This window comes from Mesoplodon bidens (genome assembly GCF_964165515.1).
Source record: "Mesoplodon bidens genome assembly, chromosome: 7".
NCBI lineage: Eukaryota > Metazoa > Chordata > Mammalia > Artiodactyla > Ziphiidae > Mesoplodon > Mesoplodon bidens.
This window is the reverse complement of record NC_138164.1, coordinates 42,371,584-42,397,480: the sequence shown is the minus strand read 5'-3', so window position 1 is coordinate 42,397,480 and position 25,897 is coordinate 42,371,584. Positions and strand designations below refer to the sequence as shown.

The window sequence follows — 25,897 nt, the reverse complement described above, 5'->3', positions numbered from 1 at the left end:
GCTCAGAAGGATCTGTAAACCACCAAAAAAGGTTAAGAACCACGATCCTTAAAGGAGCCCTCCGTCCCACCCAGCTCAGCTCCCAAAGCCCTTGCGTTTGGTAGCATCCAAGCCTGAACCATCAGTGTGACCGGAATTTGTCCCACGCACTGAACTTCAGAGGCAACCACAAGTTAAAAGACGATGCTGACCCTCAGGCAGGTTTGAAAGCCTCTTCAACCAACTTCCACACCATCACCCCCGGTGTCCTTTCTCCTGCAGGATGCCGACCCCTTAGCAAGGCAGAGAGCCCGCCAGCCTGGGCTTCCCTCCGTGCACCTGGGCTACCCCTCACCTTGCTGGCACTCTGCACCCACGGCGCACACCCGCCTTGAGGGCATGATCTGCGCCACTTGCCGAGCGCCTGGTCATGGCTCTGGCCAGGGGTCATCCAGGAAGACCCTCAGAGACACTGAGATTCCTCCAGGTCTAGACTCGAGAGAGAAAGGACGAACAAGGCTTCTCTGCGCTGCCTGGGCCTTCCTGCTTCACCCCCTTGTCTCCACAGCCCGCTCCCGGCCTGAGGTCCTGCCCTTCCCCAGGCCAGTGACCACAGGACTCAGCCCACCGTCCAGCAGGACCTGTCCCTCCCCACCCCCACCCCCCACCAAGCAGTCCTGTAGGGCGCCTCTGGTGATAACGCGGGCCATTGCCCACAGGACCCTCTACATAACCTCTTCCTCGGGCGAGCTAGGACCCTCCCTTGACCATGAAACCAGCAGACGACCCAGAGTCCCTCCAATCACCCAGCTGGCTTCCAGCAGGATGACTGCAGAGGTGTCCTTAGGAGAGTCACAATTCCTCTACTTGGCTTCCCAGAGCTCCCTGGTGTGCAGCAGACTCCTGTGTCTTATGACCTGTTCACGTTCTCATTGATTGTGTGGCCCTTGTGGTCCTTCAGGGCTCTGTTTTAGAGCCTTTCATGACCACATTTTGCCAGTGAGCCAAAAACCCAGGCCAAGGGCCATCACGTTGGTAAATTTCCAGAGAAACGTGGGCTTCTTTGCCGTTCAAGTCTCATGAGCCTGGGGCATCTTGAACTCGTCATTCTAGAAGCCCTGAATTAATTTAACTGCATTGTCTCATCATCCATAATATGAAGACACCAGCATCAGGGAGGCACTCAGTAAAAACTGGCTGAACTGAAGGAGAGGACTTTGAACATCTGACTTGACAGGTGTTTCTGTTCTAAGCATTCGATGAACGTTTATTGAGTGCCTGCTGTGTGCCAGGCACTGCACCAGGCTCCGGGGACCTGGAGAGGAATACAGGAGACGTCGTCTTCAGGACACAAGGTCTAAGGCACAAAACGGCAGCAGGCAGCTCCTCCTTCTCTCCCCAGGCGCCCTTGCTGATGACACGAGTTACCGGGGCTGACAGCCTCAATGTTTATCTCACATCCTGGTGCCAACGTAGCAATTATGGAAGAGCGCTCCTGGCCCTGGACTTCCCACTGGATAATTGGCAGCAAGTGGCTCTTCCGAGAGCCCGAGACGTGTGTGTGCTGACCGTGTGCGTCGGCTAGGTTAGGCGGGCACACCTGAAAAGTCATTAAAACCTGCTGTCCCCCTCTCTTGTGTGGGCACTGCCCCTTCCGGTGAGAGGTGAAGGTGTTAATTACCCATAATGACCACTAAAGGCGTGCAGAGCCTTCTCACCGATTTCTCCCAGACCCAGCGATGGAGGCGCCTCCCCCAGCCTTGCAGCTGCAGCTGCGCCACTCACCTCATCCCCTTCCCTTTCTTTGTGCTGCAGCTGGAGCTTTTCAGAGGTCAGGTCCTCAAGGCCACTTGCGGACGCGTGAAACCGTTCCAGGACAAACCCGTCTCCAATCAGCAGGCTCGTCTCTCTTCCCCACTTTCTCCTTCAGGGACCCGGGGCTCCAGACACTGGGAGCATATGTTCCTGTTTTTTGTTGGTGGCACATAATTTTCACACTGTTGCTACTCCATAAAGATTTGTTTTGATTTTCTGGGAATTCCTTGCTTTTAAAGTAAAAGCCAGTTAAACTCCCTTGTAGTGTTTCTGTGAAAATCAAATTAAACCACCCAGGACTGTGTCTGGTCGGCAGACCCACACGGTGAACCTCCGTTAGACCCGCGAGGAAAGGGGCGGCCTCAGCATGGACGGTGCGTCCTCGCTCGCTCGTTCCTCCTGAAGTGGCAGATGGCAGTGAGGGTGGGCCTCTGGCTGTAACGATGCCTTATTATCCTTCCGTTTATCCTCTCCAACCCTGGGTGTCAGCGCGCGGGTCACAAGATCACACCACGGGCTTCTCTCAGACGACCTCCTTTTTAGGAGCCCACAGCATCAGGCTCAGCGTGATGAATCCCTCCCAGAATGCAGAAGAATCTAGAACACACTCGTGGCCACATGACAGGCCTTTGGCTCTTAAAAAACCATCTCTGAACTTGGGAAACATGCCCCGGTGACAGAGCCAATATCCACCCTCCAGAGCCATCCCCAAAACACGCCAGGACCTCCCTCCTCCGAGCTGAAGCTGAAGCCCTCCAGGTCCCCTCCCCCCAGAGCCACCCTGCATTTTAATTTATTTATTTATTTATTTTTGCTGGGTTGGGTCTTCGTTTCTGTGCGAGGGCTTTCTCCAGTTGCGGCGAGCAGGGGCCACCCTTCATCGCGGTGCGCGGGCCTCTCACTATCGCGGCCTCTCTTGTTGCGGAGCACAGGCTCTAGACTCGCAGGCTCAGTAGTTGTGGCTCACAGGCCCAGTTGCTCCACGGCATGTGGGATCTTCCCCGACCTGGGCTTGAACCCACATCCCCTGCATTGGCAGGCAGACTGCCAACCACCGCACCACCAGGGAAGCCCCACCCTGCATTTTAAATCTTTTTTTTTTCTTTTTCTCACCAGTTACTAGAAAAGAGCACCAGGGTCACAGAGGACAATATCAACGTTTGGCAGAAAAAGCGGACCCTGCAGAAGGAGACCCAGCTCAGCAGCTGCAAAGAGGAGGAAATCACCCAGAACATCAAGAAGCTGAAGACATCCTTAGACAGTTGCCAGGTGCCCCCTTCTCCATTCCTCAAATGTCCCCTGTGTCTCATTTTTGTGCTCCTTGTTCAGGAAATTGTCCAGCTCTGCTTTTAGTCCACCTTTTCTCTTGTTGGAGAAATCTGTTTGAGATCAGAAAACAAAGGACCTCCAGAAATGCCTCCCAGGTGAACTTGGTGTGGCCAAGGAGAAGCTGCCCGACACACTCCAAGTACTGCCTTTGGGAGGCCCCAGACCCCGGGGGAAAAAAAAACAGCCCCGTGTTATTTCCAGAGAAACCAAAGAAACATTCTGCTCTTTATTTGCAGTTTTCTTTTCTGTCCCAGCAGTGGCAGGCTGCTCTTACCCTTATTGGACCAGAGGGTCTGGCAGAGCCCCCACTTCATGGCCCCCACGCAGGGATCCAGCTTATCACATCAGGCAGCTGCTTCTGCTTTCTCTGGAAATATGCAGCTGCTATCTGGGGAGTCTGGGCAAATGTTGGCTTGTCAGCACTCTTTCAAGTCAGGAAACCGCACTTTATGACCAGCTTGTGTGTTGATCTCAGCAGGAATTCTGTAACCAAATTTGCTTCCCCTTTCAGCCAAATCGTCCTTGGCAATTTGGCTTTGGAATTGCCTATACCTAAACAAAGGGTCTCTTTGACCATCCAGAGTCCCAATTAGAGTGCACGTGAAATAAAAGCTGCCTCCTTCCTTCCGCCCCCCCAAAAAGCGAAGTAGAACTGGGCCGTCACAGGGCGGCCAACATACGGCTCTGCCTGCTTCACGGGCCCGTCAAGAACACTGCTCTGTGCGGGTCACAAGCGTCAGGTGCTATTTCTGGCGATGGTGCCCGGGCTCCTCATGACCTCATCTCTTTCCAGGCGTGCATGACAATGTCTTGCTGTAGCAATGACCTGAAGAAGGAGGTCGACCTCCTGCAGCACCTGCAGGTCAGCCCACCTGTCTCAGGGCTCCAGAAGGTGGCGCTGGACATCTTGCGCCTGTCACTGTCCTGGCTGGAGGAAACGGAGCATCTCCTCCACGAGGTGGGGATCCAGTTCTCCAGCTCCGACAAAGGTGATTGAAACTCTTTTCTCACATAGTTACATGACTGAACTATTGCGTTGAATCTGATCACGATGGGACATCTGTTGAGGGAGGCTTCTTAGGTATGTGGCCAAGTGTTCCCTTCTCCAGACTTCACTTTGCTTCACCACTTGAGAAGCAGTGTTCCTGGAAACAAGTACACAAGTGCGACGTGATTACTGGAGAAAAAGGAGACGTGACAGAGTCAACAGGAAAAATCGAAATTATGCTCAATCTTCTCTCTCAGAAGTAACCCTATATATACATAGAGAGAGCAGAGACGGTTTTCAGAGCAGCTTTATGTTCATGGCAAAATTGAGAGGATGATACAGAGATTTCCCAGGTACCCCCTGTCCCCACTCATACACAGCCTCCCCCATGTATCAGCATCAGCACCAGAGAGGTACAGTTGTCAGGACTGATGAACCTACATTGACCCATCCTAATCACCCAAAGTCCATGGTTTATATTAGGGTTCACTCTTTTTCATTTTAATTTTATTGGAGTGTAGTTGATTTACAGTGCTGTGTAGGGGTCACTCTTGCTGTTGTACATCCTATGGGTTTGGGCTTGGACAAATGTGTGATGACATGTATCCACCATTATAATATCATACAGAATCGTTTCACTGCCCTGGCCTTTCTCGCCTTCTGAGATGGCCCACGCTCTGTCTGTGGAGTGTGTTTCTCTCTAAATAAGTCCACGTCTTACCTATCACTTTGTCTCTCACTGAATTCTTTCTGCGATGAGACATCAACAACCTGAGCTTCATTAAGTCCTGAGACCAGCAGGTCCACCAATAATGAGGCCCACCCCGGGGAGGACCCAGAGGCCCTGTAAATCACGATGCTCCACCGGGAAGATGGTCCAGTCCTGAAGGTGCCTTTGATCCCAAATCTACTGCCCTAAGCAGAAGCCAGGGAGCATGGTGGGGGATGTGGTTCAGATCAGGCCATCTCTGAGCAGATTGGTGGATTCTGTGCACAAAGCCCTGGTATTAGGTCAACTCGATTTATGAGTTTCACTTCTCAGGTCACTCTGTAACTACACAGTAACAGAAAGGACAGAGAATTCATTAAAAGCCACCTGTGGAGTCCATAGAGGGGAAGTGGGGTGGGTGAAGTTACAGATCAGGGACGTGGTAATAAAGCAAAATGATGATAACCCATAAACCCAAATATCTAGAAACTGATATTCTAGAAATTGAGGAAAGTAAAGCTACAAGTTTAACAAAATAAAAAGAAGCAAAGGAGAAGCCAACTTCAAAGCCAGCCTATGCAATTCCTCCAGGGCAGCGCACATTTGTCTGATTGAAGCCTGGCCCTGCTGTTCTTCAGTGCCTTCCTATTAGTGCCTTAAGTAATCAACAGCTCCAGTAATCCCTCTGCAGTGTTCAGGAATTCAACTCGTCATGGGGAAACCTGTGGTTTGAGGACTTATGTTTTTAAGAAACCTTCTTTTCTTTTCAAAACTGGACATTTTTATTTCAAATAAAAGAACCTATCCCCCCCCCAAAAAGAATAGTTTCACTGCCCTGAAAATCCTCTGTGCTCCCTCCCAGCCCCCGCGCAGCCCCTGGCAACCACAGATCTTTTTACCGTCGCCATAGTTTTTGCCTTTTCCAGGATATCATGTAGTTGGAATCATACAACTTTTCAGATTAGTTTCTTTTATTTAGTAATATGCATTTTCGTTTCCTCCAAGTCTTTGCATGGCTTGATAGCTCTTTTTTTCTTTTTAAGTGCCCAATAATATTCCATTATCCATTCACCTACTGAAGGACATCCTGGTGGCTTCCAAGTTTTGGCAGTTATGAATAAAGCTGCCATAAACGTCCACGTGCAGAGTTTTGTGTGGACATGTTTTCAACTCCTTTGAGTAAATACCAAGGGCGCGGTTGCTGAATCGTGTGGTTAGAGTACATTTAGGTGTTTTTTTTTATTTTAATTTATTTTATTTTATTTATTTTTGGCTGCGTTGGGTCTTCATTGCTGCGCACGGGCTTTCTCTAGTTGCCGCAAGCGGGGGCTACTCTTCCTTGTGGTGTACGGGCTTCTCATTGCAATGGCTTCTCTTGTTGCGTTGCATGGTCTCTAGGTGCGCAGGCTTCAGTAGTTGTGGCACGCGGGCTCAGTAGTTGTGGCTCACAGGCTCTAGAGCACAGGCTCAGTAGTTGTGGCACACAGGCTTAGTTGCTCTGCGGCATGCGGGATCTTCCCAGACCAGGGCTTGAACCTGTGTCCCTTGCATTGGCAGGCAGATTCTTAACCACTAGGCCACCAGGGAAGTCCGTAGAGTACGTTTAGTTTTTAAGAAAACCACAAAACTCTTTTCCAAAGTGGCTGTTTTGCGTTCCCGCCAACAATGAATGAGAGTTCCTGTTGCTTCACATCCTCGCTAGCGTTTGGTATCGTCACTACTATCATATTTTGTGTGGAACTTCCAGGGCATTTTCCCATGGAAAGAGCTGTGTGATTCTAGGCAAGTTACTTCCCCTCTCTGTGCCTGTTTCTTTACCTGTAAAATGGGGATAATAGGGAATACTCACCCTGTAGGATTTTTGTGAGGATTAAAATGCATTGATATATGTAAAGTACTTAGAATAGTACCTGGCATAAAATAGGCACTACCTATCCACGTGTATTGATTTTTTAACTTTACAAAAGAATAATGTCATATTATACCCAATTTCCTTTAGTTTCATTCCTAACAGTACATCTGGAGCATCCTTCAATGTCAATACACACAGATCTACATCATCGCTGTCACTGATGGCAAGGAACCCCATTCTGAAGGATGTACCATAATTTATTTAGCCAGTCCTCTATCATGGGCATTTAAGTTGCTTCCAGTTTTTCACACTTAATAGATGAGGCTGACATAAATATTATTCACACATACCTGTTCATCTTATCTTTATCATCCTAGATGTGGAAGGATATGAACCACTTTCATTCAACAAAGATTTATCGCAGGCCTCCTAGATACCAGGCACAGTGCAGGATGGAAATATAATGGGGTCAGAAACGGGTAGAATCCAGGTTAAGGGGTATATGGATGTTGGCTGTAAAATTCCTCCCTGTTCGCTGTACATTTGAAATCTTTCATTATAAAATATTGGGGAACTAACAGGCACTCTCCCTGCGCTTGTAGATCTTAGGGTCTCAGGGAGGAATAGGGTGGGGCCTTAACTGAAAAATCACTCACATGTAAAAGTTTAATCATGACAGTTGCTTTGAAGAAGTGCAGGGCTCTGACCTGGTCAGGGACGGCAGGGCAACTGCAGGGTGCATAGGAGTTATTTGCCAAAGAGGGGAGGGGAGGGCATTCTGGGTGGAGGGAGCAGCGTGGTGGGATCGAAGGAAGCATGGAGAACTCAAGGGGCTTAAAGAAATGGAGGCGGAGGGCAGGGACTGGTGAAGGAGGTCCACAGGGGCTGTATCATGTTGTGGCCAGGGGCTTGCAGAGCCCTGGTAAGAAGCTCTGCTTTAACCTGAGAGCAGAAGCCCACGAAAGGTTTTAAGGAAGAAACTGATGAAACAGGCTTGCATTTGGAGACAGTCATCTTGGCCACGAGTGGAAAATGTACAGGAAGGTGGCCAGCACAGAACCCCGGGAGAGCAGTTAGGAGGCTGTCACAAGACACGATGGTGGCCCTCACTGTGGCAATGGAGGGGACGGAGCAAGAGAGAAGATTCCAGGGGCATTTAAGAGATGAATCAACAGGCCTCAGTGATGGAGTTAGATATGGCTAGAAGGGAAGTGATGGAGAGAAAGGGGGCTACAGATCTCCAGGTTTCTGGCTTGTGTTAAAAGTACAGATGTGGTTCCTTCACTAAAATCCAGAGTAAGGAATGCCACAGGAGGACCGGGTTTGAGAGGGAAGATGAGTGTGAGGTGCCTGTAGACATCCAAAGTGAGGTGCCAAGGACGCAGCTGTCACCCTGGATATCCAACCATATCAGTGATGTGGCGCCGGAACCCAGAAGAACATGTGCCACATAGCGGGTGCTTAGTCAGATGGGATGGATGGACGGGTGGATGGATGGATGGTGATTAAAGCCATACGTGTGAATGGTATCACTAGGAAGAAAGTATTGAATGAGAAGGGAGAGCCCAGGGCCACACCTGGGAAACTCCAACATTTATCGTTTATCCTTCTTGCCAAAGCGCTCTCCAGGGAGGCTGCACAACCTTGACATTCTTGCAATAATGAATGAGAATAGAGGAGTGATTTTCAACTCCGGTGATTAAACAACCCCAGCCAGGATATGTCTAAGGTAATCCAGAAGGTGGTGCGAATTTCTTTTAAATGTGTTTAAAAAGAAAGGCAAGGCTTCCCTGGTGGCACAGTGGTTGGGAGTCTGCCTGCTAATGCAGGGGACACGGGTTCGGGCCCTGGTCTGGGAGGATCCCACATGCCGCGGAGCAGCTAGGCCCGTGAGCCACAACTACTGAGCCTGCGCGTCTGGAGCCTGTGCTCCGCAACAAGAGACGCTGTGATAGTGAGAGGCCCGCGCACCGCGATGAAGAGTGGCCCCTGCTTGCTGCAACTAGATGAAGCCCTCTCACAGAAACAAAGACCCAAGACAGCCAAAAAAATAAATAAATAAACAAATGTGGGGTTTAAGAAAAATAAGAGAGGCAAAATCAAGATTAACTTTTCTGTAAGTGCCTGCCCCTCACAGAGAGCATAGAGAAGAGGGGCGTTGCATTTCTCCCGGCAACCCAGACCCTCCCCAACCACTGTATTACTGTTGTTGTAATCATGGCAGAGTCTGAGTGTGCGTGAAACCAAGAGAGATGTGGCCCACAGTTCTAGCTGTTCTTCAAAATCAGAACTAAAACAAGGAAAGGTCATGATCTCTATCCTAGTAATAGCGGGGCCAAGCAATGTGTGCACTGTCCCCTCCCCAGGCTTTAGGAGTCACTGAAGCCTCTGTCTCTAAATCTAGTCTTACATTACCGTAAAGAAACATGGGTTGCAAAATTAAGCCATCAGGGGCTTCCCTGGTGGCGCAGTGGTTGAGAGTCCGCCTGCTGATGCAGGGGACACGGGTTCGTGCCCTGGTCTGGGAAGATCCCACATGCCGCGGAGCGGCTGGGCCCGTGAGCCATGGCTGCTGAGCCTGCGTGTCCGGAGCCTGTGCTCCGCAACAGGAGAGGCCACCACAGTGAGAGGCCCACGTACCGCTAAAAAAAAAAAAAAAAAAAAAAAAAAAGAAGCTGGCTCAAAAACTTTTTATGTGTTAGACCACCATGATAAGTGATTCAAGGTACTTCCCATTACTGAGGCCAGCAGGGGATCCCCCAGTCACTCATCACCATACACAAACAGTCCTAAGAGCCTTCTGTGTTCACAGTTCCTAAGAGGAGGGTAGGAACCATGGTTTGTTTAATTCCTCCTCGGTACTTGTCACTGTGTTAGTTGTTTTACATGTACTGTGTACTTTCATCTTCCAACAGCCCAATGAGCCAGGTACTATTGTCGTCTTTATTTTGCAAGTAAGGAAACTGAGTATCAATAACATTAAGGAACTTGCTCAAAGTCACACAGCTGGTACATGGTAGGGTCAGGACTCAAACTGAGGTCGTTGTGATCCTAGCACTTGTGCTTTTTCTGTGACCCCACATGCCCTCCGAAGATCCAGAGGGGTACCAGGTACATGCCCAGTTCCTAGAGGACAGGTTCTGTCGTTAACTTGAACAGAGACAAACCTGAGAGTTTCATTCCCTGGAGTGAAGGGTGTCTGATGCGCACCGCGGGCCTCGCCCCAGCAAAGCCCCATTTGCATTAGAGCAAATAATTCTGAGTTCAGGCTTTGGAGACCAGCTGCTAAGGTGTGACTCTCAAGTGTGCGCTTACTCATTGTGTGAGCAAGTCTCGACTTCTGTGTGCCTCTGTTTACTTGGTTATAAAATGGGGTTAAGATCTCACCAGGTAGTTGTGAGGATTAAACGACTTGGTACCCAAATCATGGGGTCACACATAAGCCTTAGTAAATGGTAGCTGCCATCCGCATCAGCCTTGAATACTTGTTGATTTAATGTGAACTAAATGTGGATGGCAAGCAGATGGGTATGCGCACAGGCAGGGCAGCTTGATTTACTCACGCCGAGGTGCCTTTACCTGTGACCCCTGCCGCATCTCTATTTGACAGCTAGTCAGATTTTCTTAGCCGTGAGCACTCAGTTCTCTTCCCAGGCCTTCTTCCTCAGCTCTTGACAATGGGCTGCATTTCCTAGCTGCCGAGTGGTAAAGCTGGGACTCCATCCAGGTCCCTGTGACCTCAAAGCCCCTGCTCTGAACCACCATACTACCTGCCTTTTAAAATATTGTCCTAAGGGATAAAACGCACGTAACGAGCTAGGTCTGTAAAATCCTGGAATAAATCCCTCAGGGAAATCCAGGTTGAGTAACTATTGTTGGATCATGTCATGAGCAGCCCAGGAGATTGGGGTCACTACTAAAGATCTGATTGGTTAAGATATCACCTAACACCTGTCAGAATGGCCGTCACCAAAAAGAACACAAATAACAACTGTTGGCGAGGATATGGAGAAAAAGGAACCCTTGTACACTGTTGGTGGAAATGTAAATTGGTGTGGCCACTACGGAAAACAGTTTGAAGGTTTCTCAAAACACTAAAAATAGAACTATCATATGATCCAGCAATTCCACTCCTGGGTATTTATTCCCCTAAAATGAAAACCACTAATTCAAAAAGATACATGCACCCCAATGTTCATAGCAGCATTATATACGATAGCCAAGACATGAAAGCAACCTAAATGCCCATCAACAGATGAGTGGATAAAGAAGATGCAGTAGGGAATTCCCTGGCAGTCCAGTGGATAGGAGTTGACGCTTTCACTGCTACGGCCCAGGTTCAGTCCCTGGTTGGGGAACTAAGATCCCACAAGCTGCATGGTGTGGCCACCCCCCAAAAATAGATGTGATATATCTATATCTATATCTATATCTATATCTATATCTATATCTATATCTATATCTATATATGCAGTGGAATACTACACAGCCATAAAAAAGAATGCAATTTTGCCATTTGCAGCAACATGGATGGACTTGGAGGGTACTATGCTTAGTGAAATAAGTCAGACAGAGAAAGACAAATACTGTATGATATGACTTTTATGTGGAATCTAAAAAATAAAACTAGTGAATATAAGAAAAAAAGAAATAGACTCACAGATATAGAAAACAAACTAGTGGTTACCAGTGGGGAGCAGGAAAGGGGGAGGGACAAGTTAGAGGTAGGGAAATAAGAGGAACAAACTACCGTGCTCACTTCAGCAGCACATATACTAAAATTGGAACAATACAGAGAAGATTAACATTGCCCCTGTGCAAGGATGACATGGAAATTCATGAAGCGTTCCATCCTTTTGTGACCAGAATGGGAAGGAAATTCAAAAAAGAGGGGATATATGAATACATAGAGCTGATTCACGTTGCTGTACAGTTGAAACTAACACAACATCGTAAAGCAGCTATACTCCAATTTAAAAAAAAGAGGTACAAACTACTATGTATAAAATAAATAAGCTACAATGATATATTTTACAGCACAGGGAATATAGCCAATATATATTTTTTTAATTTCAGTTTTTCCTATTTTTTTTTAATTCTTTTCTTTTTTTTTAAAACCCACATTTGTTTATTTATTTATTTTTTTGGCTGTCTTGGGTCTTCGTTTCTGTGCGAGGGCTTTCTCTAGTTGTGGCAAGCGGGGACCACTCCTCATTGTGGTGCGCTGGCCTCTCACTGTCGCGGCCTCTCTCGTTGCGGAACACAGGCTCCAGACGCGCAGGCTCAGTAGTTGCGGCTCACGGTCCTAGTCGCTCCGCGGCATTTGGGATCCTCCCAGACCAGGGCCCGAACCCGTGTCCCCTGCATTAGCAGGCAGACTCTCAACCACTGCGCCACCAGGGAAGCCCATAGCCAATATTTTATAATAACTATAAATGGAATATAACCTCTAAAAATTGTGAATCACTATGTTGTACACCTGAAACATACAATATTTTACATTGACTATATCTCAATTAAAAAATAAAAAAGCTGCGACCTAAAAAAAAAAAAATCTGATTGGTGAAGGATTACTGTGTGGTCCCACTGGAAGACAGGAAACATCTAAGGAGGACCTTAAAAGTCAGCTCCCCTCTCCTCCTGCCTGGTTTCTCAGCTTCTTTTGATAAGGGAAAGAAAGGACTTTTTACATTTATCTTTGCAAGCTCAGTTGATTGTGTCTATTTCTGCAAGACTTTGTTGCAAATAAAAGGATTCCCTGCATACATAGAAAATCGCTCTTTCTCAGATATCCAAGGTACGCAGTATTTTTATGTGAAAAAACAGAAAGTTGTAATACAATATGCACAGTGTTCTCCCCTTTTTTTTTCTTTTTTTTTTTTTCAAATGCCAATATCCAACCACAGGAGAAATCTGGAGGAAAAGACATAAAAGTGTTGAGAGTATTATCCCAGCATGATGAGACTGCGTGAGCCTTGACTTTCCCGCAGTTGTTCAACAACTATTTATTGCAGCCCTACTGTGTGCCGGCCACTGAGGATACAGCGGGGGGACACTTTCCACTTTATGGGTTTCTGCCCTGTTTGGATTTGTGTAACAGGCATATGTAACTTTTGTAACCAGAACTATAATCAAGAATTGCTTCTTCTCCCAGAGAAGAAAATCCCTCTTTCCAACAGCCCAAGTCCGCATCACCCATCTCTGCCATCTCGGGATCCGCCCAGCGCCCCTCTCCTCACGCACCCTTCACATCAGCCAGCCCAGCCCTTCACTCTCCAGCCTCTAGTCTCTCTGAAAAGAGAATGAGAGACCTAGGTCTGAATTCTGATCCTACTGCTTACCAGCTCCATAGCTTAACCTTGCTGGGCGTCTGTGTCTCACCTATAAATGCAAACACATTTCCTTGCTGGGCTGTTTGTAATGATCAGAAAATATCACGTGGTAAACTTCTGGCGTGGTGCCTGGCACACGGCAAGTGGTTAATACTGAATAGCTATTATTATAATACTAATATTCTCACTCTTCCAAGCTGGAAATTCTCAGCAAGTGGCATTGTCAGAGGTCAAGGGCCCAGGCACGAGCCGGTTCAGCTCCCCTCCTGTCTCTCTCCGCACCCACCTTTCCTCCTTTCCCTCCATCTTCCCTCACTACGTTCTCTTTCCAAATGCAGCTCTTCCCTCCCTGAGTCTCCCCTTCTCTCTCCCTCCCAGACCACCTTGTGCACAAGCTCCTGAATCACGACCTCCTTCTTCAGCGTCTAAAGCCTCCCACTCCATCTTTCTCCTTCGTCATCAAACATGCGCTTCAAGCTGGTGCATCTTCACTGGGACCACTGCTTCTTTAGCTCCTTTTCTACTGCTTGTACTCCTGTCCCACTAAGACCTTGAAATGGATTACACCCTGTGTGCTCACCACCAACTTCCCACATTGTCTTTGCCTCTTTGGCAACTGACGTGGCCCCCCTGCACTGAAGCCCCAGCTTCCTCCCCCCACCATGTTCTCTCTGGCCTACCCAACCCTCTCGGTTTGCTTTCTTGAAACCCTCTCATCTTTGATAATTACAGCTTGGGTGGGTGATGCTCCTGGCAGCCAGTAGGTGGAGGCCAGGGATGCTGCTAAACGTCCTACGGTGCCCAGGACGGCTCCCACAACGAGGACTGTCCAGCCCAACACGTCGAGATGCTGCAGTTGAGAAATGCTGCTGGCTCCTTCGTCTCTAATACATCCCGGTTATTTTTCTGAAAAAAAAAAATCACCCTTCCTTAAGCCAGCTCACTGCTCCATCAGAAGCTGAAATAGCAGTGACTCAGACCCTGGAGTCACACCACTGTGATCCCAATCCCTGGTTCAGCCATTTGCCAGCTGTGTGGCGTCCAGCAGCCACAGGTCTCAGAGCCCGACCGCCTCGTGTGTAAAAGGAGGCGATGGCGGGACAATACAGTGGGGTGATGCGTTGATTGCTTGGCAGAGGGCCGGGCACACAGGTCACACTCGTGACATTTCAGTGATGTTTAAATCAAGTTTATACTCTTTAGGCTACGGTTCTAGGCTGGCCACAAACTGAGCTCAGCTTTCCATCCCGACTCTTCCCTCTACTCCTCCCCTCCCCCATCATCTGCTCTAACCCAATTAAGCTCTTCCAGAACATGCACTGCATTTCCCCACCTCTCATCCTACCTCCTGCCTTCACCCCGCATATTAGGTTCCTATGGCTGTTCTAACAAATTACCACAAACTTAGGGGCTTAACACAACTCATATTTATTCTTTTACAGTTCTGGAGGCCAAAGGTCCAAAATCAGTTTCGCTAAGGTAAAGGCAAGGGGCTGCTTCCTTCTGGAGGCTCTAGGAAAGAATCCGTTTCCTTGCCTTTTCTAGTCTCTAGACTGGAAAAGGCGAGGAAATAAAAATTCCCCGCTTTCCTTGGCTCACGGCAGAGGAGCACCTTCAACTCTCTGCTTCTGTCACAACACCGTCTCTGTCTGTAGTCAGACTCCCTGTGTCTGCTTCTTGTAAGAACCCATGCGCCTATGTTGGGTCCCCCCAGCTAATCCAGGATAAGCCCGCATCTCAAGATCCTTACCCTCATCACATCTGCAAAGGTCCTTCTGCCCTGTCAGGTAATGTTCATAGGCTCTACGGATTAGGAGCCAGACATCTTTGGGGGGGAGGCATCATTCACCCAAGCACCTCTTCCATTCTGACACGCCATCCCCTCCAACTCTGCACACCCACACGTGCCCACGCCCAGTGGGGCCTCAGCCAAGCAGTGATCACACCAGGTGAATGATGGCGCCTCCCCTGGGACTATTTCATAGACGGATGCTGTGCAAGGACCAACCTTGGGGAACTTCCCAGGATAAATACCCTGTTTAGAGGGAATAGGGCTTTCAAGAAACCAAGCTTGCTGCTGGGTGGAGCCCTGGGCTAGGACACAGAAGCCTGGGTTCAAGTCCATCCTCACACCTGTGGCCGAAGGTTCCCCCTCAGTGCCCCAGCCCTGGGAGGCTGCAGCCTCATATGAGCTGTGTGGCCTTGGACAAGTCATTTCACCTCTCTGGGCCTCGATGCCTCACCTGCCAAGGGAGGATGGTGAGCTAACTAGTACTGGCCTGTGGTAAGTGTCCAGTAAATAGCAGCTGTGACTTTTACATGCAGTAACTTCTTCCTGAGCCTTTCTTTTGAGTGTAAATTATTTCTTTTATAGATCACAAGGACCACATGGATGGATCATTTCTAGACTTAAACACCCTCGGGATGGAAAAAAATGTTCGGAAAATATTGGATGTAAAACCTGACTTGCCAACTTGTTCAAGAGTAGAGATCGGAACGGTAACCAAAGAAACTTTGTCTCTGCATTGACTGACACGTGGGGAGGGTGGGCATGAGGACAGACACTAGCCGTGTGCCCTGGCACCACTGTATACATCATTGGTTCGAGGCCAGGTCCTCCCTGATGGGCTGGCACCTGTATGGACTGGTCGGTGCCTGGCCGTAATAGTGATCCAATGTTTGAATAGAAAGGCGGCTTCCCATCATGTACAGCATGATATAGCATTGCACTGATGCTGGCCAGGTCAATCTCTGGGCCCTCCTTTTCACATCACATGTTATATTCTGCAGAAAATATCCAACAAGCTAATGTACAACATTATGTCATGAGCTTGCCTAACACTTGCTTTTTGCTATAAACTGAAAAACATGAACACATAAAGGGCAGCAGAAGGGAGCCATGATGATTAAGAAGACACAAGTTCTAGAATCAGAGACCTGTGTCCTAATCCCAGCTCTGCAAGCTCTGTGACCTTGGGCAGCCTCCTAACCTTTCTGGGACTTCAATTTCCCAGCTGTAAAATGATGATGGAAAAATTAAAGGAGATCATTATGTAAAGTGCTTATCCCAGTGCCTAGCTCATAGCGAGCACTTTAATAGATGATAGTTATTATTGTCAAACAGTATTTAAAGAGTATTATCCAAGAAAACCTTCCTTTCTTAGGGAGCATAGTTTGTGTTTTCCAGGATTTTCAGAAGTAATTTGATTGTTAGGTTGAAAGTGCCCTGTATCCTAAATGGATGTTTGATCGGGTGTTTGACTGACACATGACAATGGACAGCTCAGGCCAGCGTGGCTTGCTGCGGCAGCTAGTCTAAACCAGCTTTTGGAAAACATAATAAAGCCATCCTCTCTGTACCAGCATTTTCTCCTACAATTTTTCTAGACATTTGCTCACACGTCTAGAGATGTGAGTCTTCAGAAACTTGTTGGTCTTCCTGATAAAATCGAACCTTCCTTCTCTGAGGTTGGGAGTAGAGGGACCGTCTCCAGGTGGGGAGCTCAGCTGGATCTCACATCCTGATGGTCCTGCTTCCAAGACCTTCTCCTTGGCAACAAGCCCTCATCCCACCACTGACACCACAGAGCAGGAAACCTCCTAACTCTCAATCCTCCAAGGTTGGAGTAATTAAATGAAAGAGGAGGAGAAAGAAGAGCTGACATCTGTGAACTGCTTACTGTGTGCCAGGCGTTGAGCTCAGCTGGCTCCATGCCTTATGTCATTTAACCATCGTAGCAGCCTTGTGTCATAGTTACTATTATTGTCCCCATTTAACAGATAAGAAAAAGTAAGGCTTCAGGAGGTCAAGTACCTCACCCAAGGTCACAGAATAATGATTGAAGACACACCAGGGGTGTGTCCCTGGTGGTGTGTCTGCGAGCCTGCAGAGACCGGGTGGGGACTGTGTGCTTGGATCCTGTAGCCCAGGCTCTTCCTTAGTGACCCTCCCCTCAGGAAAAGAGGGGGCGTCTGGAGAGGTACAGAGGATGCAGCTCAGGGTAGCTGAAGACACTGAACAGCATCTCAGGTTCTTTTTGCAGCAGATCTGCCCGGTTTATTGTCATCTTCAGATACCCTCTTTTATTCTCATCTCCATAGATACATAGACAAATATGTCCACTCTTATCTATCACAGTCACTTTGGGGGCCATTATAGTTTTTTAGTTGTTTTGTTTTTAATCTCAGAGGTTTTCAGGGTAGTACCAACAAATGCTAGGGCTAAGAGAGGCTCATGGCAAGCATTAAAAGCCAATTTATTTTTTAAGGAGGCTTATTATGGTTATTTGTAGTCGTTCAGATCGGGTAACCTATTCAGACTGGTGGCCATTCCATGCAGTCATTTGGGCTTCCAGCAGCCAGCTGGCTGGTTGGGGTCTTAGGGAGATGCAGCTGCAAACACTATCTGCATTGTCTCTGGAAAGGGTCTGAAGGGATGCCCACCCACCAGGTTCCAGAGCTAGGAGAAGGTTGGGCCAAATTTTGTGAGGGTATGGTTTCTGCTGCACAGAAATGAGATTCCTTTAATAAAAAGGAGGGAGGCTATTTTCCACTTAACCTTCATTCGTTCATTCAACAAACATGCCCACTATGCACCACTCATTGCCAGGTGCCATGCTGGGCACAAGGAGGGAGATAGTGAGCAAAAGCCACATGGTCCCCATTTTTCTGGAGCTTGTCTTCTCAACATCAGCGGTACTGATTTTTTGAGCCAGGTAACTCTTTGTTTGGGAGACTGCCCTATGCATCGTGGGGTGTTTAGCAGCATCCTTGTCCTCTACCCACTAGACGCCAGCAGCAATTATGACACCCACAAATGTGTCCAGGCATTGCTAAATGTCCTGGAGGGGGTAGGGTGGCCAGAGTCACCCCCGGTTGAGAACCACTGGCCTAAAGGGAAGACAGACGAGACGGTGGCCAAAGAATGGCACAAGTGATGCATCATTTCAAAGGCAGTTGTGCTCTGAAGGGGTAGGAGGAACACAGTCATAAAGAAAGCAGTTCACAGAGTCAGACTGGATTTAAAACCAACTCTCTTGGCATGGACATATATACACACACACGCTACCAAAGGTAAAATAGATAGCTAGTGGGAAGCAGCTGCATCGCACAGGGAGAGCAGGTCGTTGCTGTGTGTCTACCTAGAGGGGTGGGATAGGGAGGGTGGGAGGGAGATGCAAGAGGCAGGGGATATGGTGATATATGGATACGTATAGCTGATTCACTTTTTGATACAGCAGAAACTAACACACCATTGTAATGCAATTATACTCCAATAAAGATGTTAAAAAAATTAACTCTCTCTTGGGCCTCCCTGGTGGCGCAGTGGTTGAGAGTCCGCCTGCCAATGCAGTGGATACGGGTTCGTGCCCCGGTCTGGGAGGATCCCATATGCCGCGGAGCGGCTGGGCCCGTGAGCCATGGCCGCTGGGCCTGCGCATCCGGAGCCTGTGCTCTGCAACGGGAGAGGCCACAAGAGTGAGAGGCCTGCATACCGCAAAAAGAAAAAAAAAAAAAAAAAATTAACTCTCTCAAATTATTCTTTAGTATCTTTCCAGTTCTTCCATTATTCTTTGGGTTATTCTTCTGGATGTAGAAAATCATAACGGAATGCCAAGAGAGTTTTTCTTCTTTTTTTTATTTCAGCCTCAAAATGGCCTTTCCAGCCCAGGGTCCATCATGGTCTCTGAGAAGTTAAGGAAAATGGATGTGGCTGACGCTTTAGATCTTAGTGAAAAGCTGGTAGGTATACCCAGCATCAGTCCCCTCCTGTCCAAACGTGCGTGCCCTGCAGATAGTTTAAACATCAACTCCACATACATGTTTAGTTGTTACAGTAGCTCCACGAGACCCATCTCCTATCCCAGCATGGGCTAGAAATTGCAGAGCCCAATTCCTTGGAAGACTGGGTAGTAAGAATGAATGTTTATGTCTGTTGTCATTCCCCCTCCCCACTTCCCCCCAGTTCTCAAAAAGGCATAGTGTAAATGGATGCGGGGGAAAATGAAAGTCGTACTAAAAGCCCCAAATGCACTCATTTGCAAAGCATGTGTTTCTTCTCTGCAACTGCAGAAAATGAATGAAACACAATTAGACGTTTGCCTCCTCAAAGTGGCCTCCAGCGGTCTTGGGCCAGGCCTCTTACCTGCGAAATGCTTTCTCGTAGTACATGGACATGAGCAAAACCCTCGGGACTTTGATGAACATCAAAGGTATGTCAGGTCACGTGTCCATGAAACACCTCTCCCCAAAAGAGAGGGAGAGAGTCTACCAGCTTCGACAAACAGACCTGTACCTGGTGTTTGATAAGATCACCCTACTCAAGAACCAGCTGCAGAGAAAAGAAGAGCTTTTGAGACGATACGAGAAGGACATTGAACAGCTCATGTGTGGCCCATGTCTCCGGCAAAAGGCCCAGGCCTCCATTCTCCAGGCTAAACCTCGGTGCAGCTGCAGACCCGTAGGGACCAGGACAAGAGGACAGAGGCCTGGGTGTGGAGGGGGGCAGGCGGGATGGTGACTCAGGGCCTGATGGACCCAAGTCTCTGGGCAAGAAAGCAGCAGTTAAAGTACCCTACTCTTAAGGAATAAGGTGCACCTTTTATAAATGTGTCTGATGTTTCACCATGTGTGTGCTTTTCGTAATTCCATCCTATTTTCAGTGGTATCCGTTCCCCCACCCTCTCTGGGAAATTGGGAGGGGCTGGTAGCATAACCGTTGCCCCCTTCGTGCTGCACGTCCACAGCCAATGGGCTATTTATTCTGCCCTCTAGTCCCCACATCTTCAGCCTTCCCCCCACTTGTAAGGAAACCGCGAAGCCAGGCATATATGGAAGTGTTCTGAGGATCTCCCAGGTCGGTAGCATTGGTGGTGAGTGAGAAAGCTGAGGAGAAAAGAGACTTTGTCTCTCCTGTGTGCTCAGGCAGAGCAAAGTGTCGGTTCAGATGTACCAGTCACAGGTGGCAAAGCTGAAGGACGACATCTCCAAAGAGGCCGAAGAAAAGGCGCTGCTGAAGGAGGCCCTGGCACACATGGAAGAGCGGCTGCACCAGGAGAAGAGGGTCACCAGGGCGATCAGGCAGCAGAAGGTGAGAGGTCCCTGCTCGGAGCAGAGCCTCTGAGGCTGCCCCTCAGCTCCCTTTAGAAACAGCCAACTGAGGCCCCAGTGGGATCCAGGCAGCAAAGAATGCATTCACTCATTTCAAAGGAAGGTGGCAGAATAGCTTTAGCATTAGGCAGACTTAGGTTTAGACTCTTGTTCTGCCATTTACTGTGTGACTTCAGGCAGCTTTTTTTTTTTAACATCTTTATTGGAGTATAATTGCTTTACAGTGTTGTGTTCATTTCTGCTGTGTAACAAAGTGAATCAGCTATATGCATACGTATATCCTCAGATCCCTCCCTCTTGTGTCTCCCTCCCACCCTCCTTATCCCACCCCCCTAGGTGGTCGCAAAGCAATGAGCTGATCTCCCTGTGCTATGCAGCTGCTTCCCACTAGCTATCTGTTTTACATTTGGTAGTGTATATATGTCCATGCCACTCTCTCACTTCGTCCCAGCTTACCCTTCCCCCTCCCCATGTCCTCAAGTCCATTCTCTACATCTGTGTCTTTATACCTGGCTGCCCCTAGGTTCATCTGAACATTCTTTTTTTTTTTTTTTTTAGATTCCATATATATGTGTCAGCTTAGCCTCTCTGAGACTCATAGTCTAGCTTGCCTCTATTTTTTTAAACTTTCTTTTTTTTAAGTTAATTTTTATTTTATATTGGAGTATAGTTGATTTACAGTGTTGTGTTAGTTTCAGGTGTACAGCAAAGTGATTCAGTTATACATACACATATATCTATTCTTTTTCAGATTCTTTTCCCATATAAGTTATTACAGAATATTGAGTAGAGTTCCCTGTGCTATACAGTAGGTCCTTGTTGATTATATATTTTATATATAATAGTGTGTATATGTTAATCCCAAACTCTTAATTTATCCCTCCCCACCACATTTCCACTTTGGTAACCATAAGTTTGTTTTCAAAGTCTTTGAGTCTGTTTCTGTTTTATAAATAAGCACATTTGTATCATTTTTTTTAGATTCCACATATAAGTGATATCATATGATACTTGTCTTTGTCTGACTTACTTCACATAGTATGATAGTCTCTAGGTCCATCCATGTTGCTGCAAATGGCATTACTTCATTCTTTTTTACGGCTGAGTAGTATTCCACTGTATATTTGTACCACATCTTCTTTATCCACTCCTCCATCGACATTTAGGCTGCTTCCATGTCCTGGCTGTTGTGAACAGTGCTTTGTGAGACTCATAGTCTAGCTTGTCTGTATTTTTTTAACTTTTGATAATTCGTGTATTTTATCTTGTTCTTTCTATCCAGATAACTATTTCTTCTACCAGTTTTATTGAGACATAATTGACACACAGCACTGTATTGAGTTTAAGGGTGTCCAGCATCATGATCTGACTTCCCTGCCTCCTGCAATGATGACCACAATCAGTTGAGTGAACAGCCCGAGTGTTTTTAAAGGCGGCGATTCTGATTTTCATTGCTCTGCCAGGTGCCAGGGATACACCGAGGAATAAGCTCTCTGAGAATAAAGATCTGGGTTTGCTCTTCTGAGTAGCCAGAATAGTACTCCAGTCTTTCTGACTTGGGGCTGTGTATTTGTATACGCATGCTTGTGTGTATGTGTGTACATGTGAGTATGTGCTGTGTGTTGGCATGTGTGTGTATTTGTATGTGTGTGTTTGTTGCGTGCATGAGCTCTAAGGAGGCCAAGGTGATAGAAGGGTGCCCTTCTCCTCAAGCAGGAGGTGATGGTCAGATAGTTCCTTGCAGAAGCTTGCCCTCCATCCTGCGAACCTTCCAGGCAATAGGTTTCCAGACAGCAGGCTCTCTGGCTTAGAGCCCCAGAAATGAAAAGTGGCTGTCCTGCTCTGAGGGAGCCTGGTTGCGGTGTTTCCAGTGCTCACTGCTATGAATTAAACATCACAGGCCTTAATCTGTGTGTGACATGGGGTTGCCTCAGGCAGAGGATAGTTTCCTTTCACACCAAGCAATGCCTGGGAGAGCTGGGCCAGTGACAGAGTTGTGACTTTCCCTTTGATGTGCCCTCTGGAGAGCTCACCCCTCCCCAGGGTGCCCACCCCCGCCCCCAGGGCTTGGCAGACTAGGTCCCAAAGCAGAGACACCAGACCACAGAATGGGACAGAGAAGGGCCCCCAAAAAAGCCATTGTCATGTACTGAAAACCTGAGGATTTACATAATGAGGTTTCACATGCATTATTCCTGGGCTGCCTCATTCACACACAACGCAAGGGACATGCCAGCCTGTTTGGCGCTGGACATCCCTCAGCTGAGAAGGGTCTGAAATGGCCAAGCTGAACCTGTGTCAGGGTCCCCAGAAGAGCTACAACTAGTAGCTTTCAAATTTGTGGAATTCACAACTGGGGGAAAGACTTACCAAGGGACAGGCACCTGCTCCACACCGCACATGCTTCATCTCTCCCATCAACCCGCAAGGGATGCTGGCAAGTGTCGGCCCCTTAGAGAGAGGGGAAAGCTGATTTGACAGAGGGTACCGTTCCCTGGCTACTAAGTGGCAGAAACAGGATTCCCTCCCCACCTGCTGCCCTCCCCCGCCCATGTTCACTTTTCCACACCCCCTCCTTCTGTGTCTCCCTTACCAGGGTGGCCCCCTTGGATACATCGCACCATTGCTCCTGGGGGTTTCACTCCAGGACTCAGGTTTGCATTTCAGGCTTGTTGTTAATATGTTGTCAGAAATCCCTGTTTGTCGGGAAGAAAACAATAATACATTTGAAAGTTTTGCTGGATCCTAAAGGGCACTTGTATACATCTGTCTTGGCATCCGTTCCTTCCAGGGAGTATATCTTCGTTGTCTTTAAGCAGAAAAGAACAGAAAGTAGAATTCCTCTTTCCTAAGTTTTACACTTAGTATTTTCACAAGGAGCCTTAGTTTTTTAGCCTCCTGTATAAAACTTTGAAACTCTTCACCCGTTCACAGAGGTGGCAGTGTTGAAGCACTGAGATGAAATTACACATCTTAAGCTTCAGAATTGCCCCCCCCAAAAAAATGGAGTTTGTAGTTTTAATGTTTGACCATCTCTTCACCAAGCAGACCTTTCAAGAATCAAAAGTCCTATTTCCACACTAATATCTCTGGCTGTGAAAATGAGACTTGGTATAAGATGCTGGGCCTTCACAGCGAACTGGGCCTGTGGCTCTGTCCATGTGGCAGAGGGACGGGAACCGCGGCCCAGGCCGTGCTCACTCGAATCCACTTCCCACATCACTCGAGAAGCCGGCAGTGTCTCTCAGAGTTCAGAGGCCAGATTTGGAGTCAAACAAATAGGGGTCAAGCCCCACCACTGCCCCGAATGACCCTGAGTAAGTGGCTTGACCTCTGTATCCCAGGTTCCTCAACAAAAGCAACCAAAACTGTTAGCAAGGGGCCTACTGCGTGGGGCAGCGGGAGGGTTAAATGGCAAAATGCCTGCAGTGCCTGGCACATCACAAGCCCCGTTTCTAAGGGGGAAGAATAGGCAGCTCATGGATGGGTGGGGATTCCTCTATTTCTTTCAGGGAGCTTCCTGCCAGCTGACGCCTTCCCCGGTCCTCCCAAAGCCGCCAGCTCTTATGGGACGCGCTCTTCTCTTTGGTGAATACGACTAGGCCACGGCCAAGAAAGGACCCAGATACCTTTTGTGAATGGGCTAAGGCTGGGATTTTCAAGAGGAAATTTTTAAATGCACAGAAGTTGCCACTTGGGAAGCACGCAAGCCCTTTCTTAGGGCTTGAAGTATAAGAAAGGCTGAAGGGCACCAGCTGCTTCTGGCAGGAGAAGCCGCTCAGCTCTCCTGCCAATCAAATCTCCAGCCAATCAAGTCCTGGCTATGGGGCGTGACCACCGCTTTGTCCTGTGGTCTCAGCCAGGAAAAGCCCCTAACCTTCCCTCTGCTTAATTAGCTCAGATCCCTCTTCTTTAAGATGAGAATAAAAATGGCACCTAGCTCGTAGCCTTCCCAATGGGAGCTTGTATACAAAACCCTTAGTACATAGGACCACAAAGCATACATGCTCTCCTACCATCGTCATTATCGTCACTATTCTCTTTAACTCACTATCTTCCAAGATTTCCTTGGGCCAGGTATTCTCAAGATTCTGGCTTCTTCCGTGCCACATGTGTGTTTTGTTTGTTTGTTTGTTTGTTTGTTTTTGCGGTACGCAGGCCTCTCACTGTTGTGGCCTCTCCCGTTGCGGAGCACAGGCTCCGGACATGCAGGCTCAGCGGCCATGGCTCACGGGCCAAGCTGCTCCGCGGCATGTGGCATCTTCCTGGACCGGGGCAGGAACCCGCATCCCCTGCATCGGCAGGCGGACTCTCAAACACTGCGCCACCAGGGAAGCCCGAACTGTATATTTTTAAATGGTTAAGATGGTAAATGTTATGTATATTTTACCATAATTAAAAATTAAAAATGTTAATTATTGTGGGGAAAAAAGCCGTTGGGAACTTTGTAATGGATGGCTCAGTCTGTTAGCACTGGACCTACCATTCAATCTCAATATCGTTAAAAACAGGATGACCAGACATTATGTGCTCACTGTGTGATGCAGGATGGATCACACAGTACCGCCTATGAAGGCGTCTGGACAACAAAAAGACTTTGATCTCCTCAGACCTCTAGATCTAACTATTTGTTTACAGGAAACATGGGGAAAAGAGGAACAAGTTAACTGAAACCAAGAAGAAGTGATCAGCCAAATCCAGGATGTGAATGTTCTCCAGGACAAAAGACCCAGTTTCTCCAACAAATCAGTGGCTGGGGGATAAAAAAGGTCAGGGGCGGGGTGTTGCTGTTACAGAATTAAAGACATTTCAGAGACATAACAACCAAGTGTAATGTGTGGACCTTGTCTGGATCCTGATTCTAACAAAGATAAAAGTAAAAAAGATATCTCTGAGAGAATCAAGGAAATGTGAGCATGGACTGAATATTAGATGATATTCAGGAATGATTATAAGTATTTTTAGCTGTGATCATGTCAAGGTGGGGATAATGTAAAGGAAAAAAAAGTCCTTTCAGTTAGGATGTCTTTATGGGTGAAATGACACAACTTGCTTTAAATTAACCTAGAAAAAAACTCAAAAAGGAAGAAAAAAGAATGAGAGAACACTGGGAAAATGTTGAAGCTGGATGATGAATACATGGAGTTAATCGCAGGCTTCTCTAGTTTTGTGTGTGTTTCCAAAATCCCAGAATAAAAAACAATTTTTATGTAGGCAATCTCAAAGGAACATACAGACACACACACAAACAGAGTGAGCTACAACCAAAGCATAAGCAAATGAGGAAGCCATTTGCCTTTAGTAAGTGCAGGAAAAGGGAGATTAAGCCTTGGGCCTTGAAAAATGAGCTAACCAAGTCTAAGATGCCTGTATTAAGCTGGCACCCTCAAAGATGCTCCACACCCTGGCAAGAGGAGGGCTTAAAAACTTTTTTTTTCTGGACTTTCAGAAAGGGGAGCCTATGAAAACCTGTAGTTTTCAATGTGGCTCTGGAGGGGAAAACTAATAATGGCCACAATACTGATGATGATGATGATCACCCTGAAGATTTGTAACCACGTGGGTCTGGGGCTCAAGTTTATACTCCATGTATTCAGTGGGAAAACTCCCAAGTTGAGGAAATAAATGTCAGTGTTCAGAGGTTATTAGCATCCCCGGCATCCAGCTGAAATAAACAAAAAAGACTTCCGAGAGCAAAGCAGCCAGGAATCAGACCCCTCAGGATTCCCACAGATTAAGTTCAATCAAGAATGAGATCACAGTCAAATTACTAAACATCCAAG

The 25,897-nt window shown here is 47.6% G+C and overlaps 1 protein-coding gene and 1 pseudogene across 2 annotated transcripts in view; one reads left to right on the top strand and one right to left on the bottom strand.

The window, feature by feature from the left end:
* Positions 1-25,897, bottom strand: part of LOC308620770 (centrosomal protein of 78 kDa-like) — a 1,829,729-nt pseudogene that overhangs the window by 724,125 nt on the left and 1,079,707 nt on the right. The gene's annotated exons all lie outside the window — the stretch shown is intronic.
* Positions 1-25,897, top strand: part of LOC308620098 (forkhead-associated domain-containing protein 1-like) — a gene marked incomplete at both ends in the record, with an annotated part of 39,456 nt that overhangs the window by 7,820 nt on the left and 5,739 nt on the right. The window contains 7 exons of the mRNA XM_081239427.1: positions 1,795-1,878; positions 2,911-3,063; positions 3,917-4,112; positions 15,379-15,503; positions 18,651-18,746; positions 19,171-19,391; positions 19,929-20,094. Of these exons, the coding sequence (XP_081095553.1) occupies positions 1,795-1,878; positions 2,911-3,063; positions 3,917-4,112; positions 15,379-15,503; positions 18,651-18,746; positions 19,171-19,391; positions 19,929-20,094 (1,041 nt within the window). The remainder of the gene's footprint in view (positions 1-1,794; positions 1,879-2,910; positions 3,064-3,916; positions 4,113-15,378; positions 15,504-18,650; positions 18,747-19,170; positions 19,392-19,928; positions 20,095-25,897) is intronic.